At 52.3% G+C, this 8297-nt stretch overlaps 2 protein-coding genes across 2 annotated transcripts; one reads left to right on the top strand and one right to left on the bottom strand.

Moving 5' to 3' along the window:
* Positions 1 to 1634: 1634 nt before the first annotated feature.
* On the top strand, positions 1635 to 3362 carry Pitx3 (paired like homeodomain 3). Its single transcript, XM_036208007.1, has 3 exons — positions 1635 to 1758; positions 1940 to 2142; positions 2442 to 3362. Exons 1-3 carry the CDS (start codon positions 1641 to 1643, stop codon positions 3027 to 3029), a joined length of 909 nt encoding a protein of 302 aa, XP_036063900.1. The 5' UTR covers positions 1635 to 1640; the 3' UTR covers positions 3030 to 3362.
* A 675-nt stretch (positions 3363 to 4037) lies between these two features.
* Positions 4038 to 7448, bottom strand: Elovl3 (ELOVL fatty acid elongase 3). The gene is made up of 4 exons (XM_036190111.1): positions 7321 to 7448; positions 6370 to 6501; positions 4858 to 5009; positions 4038 to 4652 (listed from the first exon to the last, which is right to left on the bottom strand). The coding sequence occupies exons 1-4, from the start codon at positions 7422 to 7424 to the stop codon at positions 4225 to 4227; spliced, it is 816 nt and encodes a 271-aa protein (XP_036046004.1). The 5' UTR covers positions 7425 to 7448; the 3' UTR covers positions 4038 to 4224.
* Between the last annotated feature and the right edge of the window lie 849 nt (positions 7449 to 8297).

Raw genomic sequence — 8297 nt, 5'->3', positions numbered from 1 at the left:
CTTTGGTTTCTACCTCCCTGGGGCTGGGGTTACAGGGTGATGTTATGTGGGTGCTAAAAAATTTTAAAAAAAAATCAAACATTAGGTCCTCATGCTTGCCTGACAGGCAGTTTATCACTGGAATCACCCCTTGTTTTTTGAGACAGGGTCTCATGTAGCCAAGGTTTGCCTTAAAGTCCAGAGCCTCACCGGGCGGTGGTGGGCATGCCTTTAATCCCAGCACTCGGAGGGCAGAGCCAGGAGGATCTCTGTGAGTTCGAGGCCAGCCTGGGCTACCAAGTGAGTCCCAGGAAAGGCACAAAGCTACACAGAGAAACCCTGTCTCAAAAAAAAGTCCAGAATCTTTATCTTCTGGGTGCTGAAATCATAGATCTACATTACCACACCTGCCTCTAAACAAATATCACATTAAAAAAAATAAAACTTTTTTAAAAAAGGAAAAAACAACAACAACAAAAAAAAAAACTGTAAAGCAGATGGTGGTGGTACATGTCTTTAATCCAGCACTCAGGAGGCACAGGTTGGCAGATCTCTGTAAATTCAAGGCCAGCCTAGTCTATAGAGGGAGTTTCGGGACAGCCAGGGCTACACAGAAAAACCCTGTCTCAAAACTCCATCCCCCCAAAAAAAATTTAAATAAATAAAACTGAAATTTAGCTAGGCATGGTAACACAGGCCCATAATTCCAGCATTCAAAGGTAGAGAGGACGATCACAGATTAAGGCCAGCCTGAGCTACATGAGATCCTGCCTCAAACAAACAAAATGGAATGGCTGTGACACACTAGACCTGGGTCCAACAGTTAACGAATCTGTAGTACACATGTGTGCATGAAATCTCTCAGAGTACACCCTCTCCTCACTGGGCTTCTCTTTCTCAGCTCTGTTTTCTTGTTGTTGTTTGTTTGGTTGGTTGGTTGGTTGGTTGGTTTTTTGAGACAGGGTTTCTCTGTGTAGCTTTGTGCCTTTCCTGGAACTTGCTTTGGAAACCAGGCTGGCCTTGAACTCACAGAGATCCGCCTGCCTCTGTCTGGGAGTACTGGGATTAAAGGCATGTGCCACCACCGCCCGGCTCAGCTCTGTTTTTTTTTTTAAAAAAAAGGATTTATTTTCAGTGTATGGGTGTCTTCCTTGTCTGTGCACACAAGTGCCTAGTCCCTGGGGGAGCCAGAAGGCTTTGGATCCACTGGGAGTGAATTATAGATAGTTGTGAACTGCTAGCCCTGTGGGTGCTGGGAATCGAAGTGGTGACCTCTGGAAGAGCAGCCAGTGCTTTTAACCCCTGAGCCAACCCTTTGCATGCTATTCTAGAGTACACTGTTCGGGAAAGCTTTATGTCAGTGGGTGAGAAAAGGGGCAAGCATGTTGTGGGGGAAACCCTATTAGGAGCCTGATAACCCCATGGTTTTGTTGTTGTTATTTTGTTTGTTTGAGATAGGATCTTGCTATGTGCTCTTGGCTGACCTGGTGCTCACAATGTAGGGTAGGCTAGGCTCAAACGCATGGGCCATCTTCCTGCTTCTGCTTCTTGAGCACTAGGATCACAGGCATGCACCACCCCGTCGGGGTGGCCCTAAGTCTCTGGTTTTTACCTCTGTTGACTTGATCTGTGTCTTCTCTTTCCTCTAGAGCCCACCCTCCATGGAGTTCGGGCTGCTCAGCGAGGCAGAGGCTCGGAGCCCTGCCCTGTCACTGTCAGATGCGGGCACTCCACACCCTCCTCTCCCGGAACATGGCTGCAAAGGCCAGGAGCACAGTGGTGAGCGCGCCCCCTTCTGGGGGTGGAGGAGAAAACAGTTTAGCCTTGCTGGGTGTGCGGGATCCAGAGTGACAATCTGGGTGGAAGCCAGCCAGGGATTGAGGAACTCCTTGAGGTCCTAGAGGCAAGAGACTCCGCACAGGCCCTAGCCCGCTATGACCTGCTTCCTTCTGCCCCTCAGACTCGGAGAAGGCCTCGGCCTCACTGCCGGGGGGTTCCCCCGAGGACGGCTCTCTGAAGAAGAAGCAGCGACGGCAGCGCACGCATTTCACCAGCCAGCAACTGCAGGAGCTGGAGGCCACCTTCCAGAGGAATCGCTACCCGGACATGAGCACGCGCGAAGAGATCGCGGTGTGGACCAACCTCACCGAGGCCCGCGTGCGGGTATGGCTCCGCTTGATCCGCAGCCCTCACCTGCAAGCACCTCGCTCTCGCGGGGGGGGGGGGGGGGCAAGTAGCTGGTGGCTCCTGCGGTGCGGGCCCCACGTCCGACCGGTCCAGTTCCCGCCCACCTCCCAGCAGCCTTGCCTGCCACTCCCGACCCTGCGGTCGCTGGCTTCTCTTCTCGGGCTCCCTGGCTCAGTGCGCTCCTCCCTTCTAGCTTGCATCCACCCCTGAGCTTCCCTGCCCGGTCCACTCCCCAGCCGCCCCGTGTCCTGACAGCCTTTCTCCGATGCCCGCAGGTGTGGTTCAAAAACAGACGCGCCAAGTGGCGGAAGCGGGAGCGCAGCCAGCAGGCGGAGCTGTGCAAGGGTGGCTTCGCAGCCCCGCTCGGGGGCCTGGTGCCGCCCTATGAGGAGGTGTACCCCGGCTACTCGTACGGCAACTGGCCGCCCAAAGCGCTCGCCCCGCCGCTCGCAGCCAAGACCTTCCCGTTCGCCTTCAACTCTGTCAACGTGGGGCCTCTGGCTTCGCAGCCTGTGTTCTCACCACCCAGCTCCATCGCCGCCTCCATGGTGCCCTCGGCCGCCGCTGCTCCGGGCACCGTACCAGGTCCCGGAGCCTTGCAGGGCCTGGGCGGGGCACCTCCCGGGCTGGCTCCAGCCGCCGTGTCCTCCGGGGCAGTGTCCTGCCCTTACGCCTCGGCAGCCGCAGCCGCCGCTGCAGCAGCCTCCTCCCCCTATGTATACCGGGACCCGTGTAACTCGAGCCTGGCTAGCCTGCGGCTCAAAGCCAAACAGCACGCCTCTTTCAGCTACCCCGCCGTGCCCGGGCCGCCTCCGGCCGCCAACCTCAGCCCTTGCCAGTACGCCGTGGAACGGCCAGTGTGAGCCGCAGGTCTGTGGATCATCCCCGAGGGCAGGGCAGTAATTCACAGCCTCCCCGGACAAGGGTCGCCTGGACTGGCTTGCCCTCGTCCCAAGGTCTGAAAGGGGTGCTTGGGCACCCGGGGAGGGGCGACAGGCTCCGAAGGGGGCCTTTCCCCTCACCGCCCCGAGGGGTGGTCTGGCCCCTAAACGGAGACCGCGCCCCTGGGACTAAGGCCAGGAATAGGGACCAGCTCCCCCAGGGCCAATTCACCCTTGGCCCACCCCGCCTTCTCCAGACTTCCCCTATCCCGTTTTAAAGATCACTGAAATAAACGTGCGCGGACTGTCAAAGGCCTGATGATTCAGACTTGCGGTTGAGCCCTCCTCCCTCGCATCCTCCCTATTGTCCAAAAGGACAGCTGGATGTACTGGAACGGAGTGAGCCTCCGGGCTTGTAAGGCTCCAGTCTCACGCCTTTCCTCCAGGGTGGGGAAGAAGGGATTCCTAGAGTCAAGGAAAGTAAAGCTTGGTGTGACCAGCTAGTTGACAGGGATCGTCCTATGCTGGTGCTGTGACTCCACCTCGTGGTCTCAGGGAGGACAGCTGGCAGGTCTGGTCTCCAATGCTTAACTTTCAGGGATCTATTTTGCAATTTAGGAAGCCTATGATTTTAGCCCTTGTTTCTCACTGTTCCTTTCAGAGGCTTGGACCTCTCACAGCAATAAAATTCTAGTCTGTAACAGACATTTATTCAGCGCCTACCAGGCCTAGGATTCTTCTTGAGTGTTTTGTGTGTGCCTCTGTCTTCCCACATACCCTCAGGCTTCCCACCTGCAGATCATTGTCAGCAGCCTTCACAGAATCCACTTTTCCCCTCCAAGTCCACAGACTCTCAAAATGATGTTGACCTCTTTAATTTAAAAAATAGAGCAAGAAGAGAAAGATTTCTAAATATAAATATAAATAACTCAATTTTAAGGACCTCAGTCCGATCTACCCCCTTCCTAGGGTTTGGTTGGCCTTCACATTCAAGGCAGAAAGATCAAAGCACACCCTACTCCAAGGATGACATTTCTTGGTTGTCATAGCTGCCTGCCACTCTGGGGTATATGTCCCATGGGGGAAACCATACAAGGAAGGTACCCTAATCATTCTCTCACACCTAACCCTTAGTGCTGTGGAGGAAAGCCTGAGGCTCCATCTTTCTTTCCAGCTCTCATTGGCTCTTGGATTTAACTTTGCTCTTGGGCCTGAGGTAGGTTTTGTGGAAGAAGTGAGCAAATAGGATGAAATAGGTCCCATACAACATAAAGGACCAGAAGAAGTGTTCCATTGTTGTGTGGCATCCTTTTTCCTGCCTCCAGTTGTAATTCAGGATGCCAAAGATGGCTCCCATCACCATCTGCAGGATCTGCAAGCTGGTGATGACCATGGGAAGCATGCTGGGTTGTTTCACTTTGGCAGCCTTCAGAGTGTAGTAGGTATACATGATGGAATGCACACCCAAGTTCATGGTCATGAACCAGCCCCCCGAAGGCACTCTGTCCTTGTATCCAAAGCTTGTGTACAGCAGCACCGTGCTGTGATGATACCAGTGCACAAAGATGAGCGGACGCTTGCGCAGGATGATGAAGGCCGTATCTCCTGAGAGATGAGGAGTCACAGCTGGCACACACCCAGTGCTAGGACCACCCACTACCCTGGGTGTGGGAACGCAGAAGGAATTCTCAGGGTGGGGAAGAGGGAGAAATACACTGTTAGGACCTAGGGGTAGGGAAGGGACTCTCCATATCATGGGTAAGGGGAGGGCTCTGGGGAGGCTACAAGTCAACAAAGCCTCTACACTCACCGAGTTCAACAATCTTGCTGAGAACAAAAAGACAGGACCAGAATTTGACTATGGTATCATCGGTGTAGCTGGTGAAGCAGACAGTTTGCTTGAAGCCCCGTGTGAAAAGCAGTATTCCCATGTACTTCCACATCCTCACTGTACCCAGGATACTGAAGTCAGACAGACCACAAAGGTATAAGGGCCCATTCCCCCGCCTAACCCACCCCCACCTCATTCTCATCTGGACCAGCTCTCTAAGCTCTATTACCTCCTTACCCTTCCAAGGGGGTGGTTCCAGCTTTTGAGATCCTGGGGCCAATCTGATAGACCTAACAAGTATTCTCCGGGGGATAAGGGTTGAGAAAAGGCCAGTCAACGTGGGGTGGGGGGAAACTAAAAGTCAAGAATGGGGTTCTTGAGATGGGGTGAGAGTCAGAAGACATGAGTGGCAATATAGGGAAGAACGTGAGCAGGAGGGGCTGGGGAAGTGGTTGATGGTCTTTGACGAGGAATTTAGGGGCCAAGATATTTAAGGCTAGAGAAATTTGTTGATGCATTCATTTTATGAGCACAAGAGGAATGGAGTAGAGAGCCTGTATTCCCAGAACTCAGCAGGCTGAGGCAGGAAGGTCACAGTGAGTTTGAGGCCAGCCTGGGTTCTGTGGTGGCAATTAGAGGCAATTAAAGCAGTCTGGGATACATCTTGAGAAGCTGTCTTTAAAAGTAAGCATTTTTAGGCCAGGCAGTGGTGGCACACACCTTTAATCCCAGCACTGGGAGGCACAGCCAGGCAGATCTCTGGGAGTTTGAGGCCAGTCTGATCTACAGAGCTAGTTCTAGGATAGACAAGGCTATTATACAATGAAACTCTGTCTCGAAAAACCTAAATAAGGGTTGGAGAGATGGCTCAGAGGTTAAGAGCACTGGCTGCTCTTCCAGAGGTCCTGAGTTCAATTCCCAGCAACCACATGGTGGCTCACAACCATCTGTAATGAGATCTGGTGCCCTCTTCTGGCCTGCAGTCATATGTACAGACAGAACACTGTATACATAATAAATAAATAAAGATTTTTTAAAAAAGAAAAACCTAAATAAACAAACAAACAAAAAACAAATAAAGAGGTATAGGACAGAACAGAGACTGCCATCTTGGCCCCAAGAAAGGAGAAAAATAAGGCAATAGGGCTGGAGAGATGGCTCAGAGGTTAAGAGCACTAACTGCTCTTCCAGAGGTCCTGAGTTCAATTCCCAGCAACCACAAGGTGGCTCACAACCATCTGTATCGAGGTCTGGTGCCCTCTTCTGGCCTGCAGTCATACACGCTGTATACACAATAAATAAATAAATAAGTGAATGAATGAATAAATAAATAAATAAATAAATCGATCAATCTTAAAAAAAAAAAAAAAAAAACAAGGTAATATGGAAAAGAAGTCAATGCAGCTGAGGACTTTAGAGAGCCTTAGGTTAAGATAAAACGAGGTGTAAGGACTAAAGAACAGGCAGGGAATAGGTGGAGGAGAACCTTACCTGAATATTGCCAGACAGGAGGACCAGAGGATGAGAGGGCCCTGCAAGCGGAAGCCCTTCCGCGCTCTCATGTAGTTCTGGCCCACAATGATGAGCAACAGATAGATGAGAACTATGAGAAACGAACTTCCCCTGGAGGGCAGAGAGCAGAGGGGAGGGATTCACAGGTGGGCACTGTTTAGAGGAAAGCCCGCTCATCTCCTCGAGGGGTTCATGTAGACTGGAGGTCCGCCGGTGTGACATTTTGGTTTCCTTATTTGTATGGAGAAGCGGGGGTTAGGGGTACTTTAGCAGTATTCACACCTCTAAAGTACCTAGCACAGGGCAGGAGCCATATGCAAGGTCTCTGTAAGGATTACTTTCTCAGTGAAGTAGGGGCAGAGGACAGTTTTGTCTGCCCGTCTGCCCGCAGCCAAGAACTACACCATCCAGGCTGTGTTGTAAGGAGAGTGTAGCAACATCTTCTGCCTGTTGGGCTCACGGCGAGTTGATTGAACAACAAAGTCAGCCCACAGAACATGTCTGGGGCGCTTTAGGGATAAGACAGAGCTTTGGGAAAGCAAAGGATTCCCAACTTCAGGGCAGCGAAGATGGGACATTTGGAAAACATAATTGTGCAGGACAGACTGACCCCAGGCACCTGCACAGGAGGGTCCTCTCTCTCTGAGATCACCTAACAGTGCTTCATTCAGGTCAATCTCATTCCTCAGCTGTAGTTACCATGTTTTCCCTTTGTTTCTGTCTCTTCCCACACCACTCTCCCCATCTTCTCCCTTCTGGATCCTTTCTTCCAGCTCTAATCTCTTTGAAATGTACCTTGAAGGGGGGGCGGGGGGGGGGGGGGGGGGCGGTTGGGGCCACTACCCCGGCCGCATTGGAAACATTACAGGCTTTCACTCCCCGTCTCCACTCCCCTCAAAGCAGTTGATCCTTCCCCCCAACAGGTCTCACCAGTACTCCTCCAAAAAGGGCCTTAAGTCTTGTGACATCTCGAAGTTATAGGGTTGGATCAGCTCCGCTTTCAAACCACGTGAGAAATTCAAGGATGTGGCCATTTCGCTTCTGCAGAGGAGGTTCGGAGCTTGGGGTGAGGGCTGGGCGCGAGCCAAGAGAGCCGAAGATGGAGTGGATTTCAGAACCAGACGAAGCAAAGCAGGACAGAAAGGACTTGTGCGGTAGGAGAAAGGGCCCGGAGCCTGGCACGTGCGCTGCTGACCAGCCCGCTCGCGTTGCCGGGGCCGCGGCTGGCCATATATATCGCCAGTTACCAAACTGGGGCCCAGGCTGTGCGAGGTCAGCTCCCGCCCTCCGCAGTTATCCAATCTTAGCCAAGAGTCATCTCTGTCCCGCCCCTGTGCCCCATCCGCATCCTCCTCTCTGAGGGATCATCCTCAAGGGCACCTCCCCCATGAACCAAGCATGCCCCAAATCCGATAGTAGTCCCTCACTCCTCCAGTTCCCTCTTTTTTTTTAATTCTGTCAGCAGCTCCAAATTGGCTCATAAACACCCCCTGCCCCAATCCTTGATTTCACCCAATACCCAGGCAGACCAGTCCTCCTCTGGCACAGCCCGCTGCAGCCTTTGCCTCAATTTGCTTCCATCTTCACCTACTTGGCAGTGAAGAGAAAGTGGAGGTATTCTTGGCCACTGGTGCCCCTTCCAGAGACGGGGCGACAATTTCCTTGTGAAACCCAGACTGGAATAAAGAAGAGCAGGCTGGGCCATCAAGAAAGGCTCTAGCCGCTTCTGTCTCCTAGCTTTGGATCTGGGCTTGTGGGAGGAGGGAGATGACTTAATGAATTTTACTGTTGAGTTGTTAATGTTAATATTTGAGGAGGCGGCACTCAAGCTGTTACAGCTTCTTTATAGTTTCCTGAACTGTCCTCTCGGACGCCCAGTAAAAACTTTGGAGAGAAAAATGGGGTCA

This window comes from Onychomys torridus, chromosome 1 (assembly GCF_903995425.1).
Source record: "Onychomys torridus chromosome 1, mOncTor1.1, whole genome shotgun sequence".
NCBI classification, from domain to species: Eukaryota; Metazoa; Chordata; class Mammalia; order Rodentia; family Cricetidae; genus Onychomys; species Onychomys torridus.
This window is presented reverse-complemented; position numbering and strand designations above follow the sequence as displayed.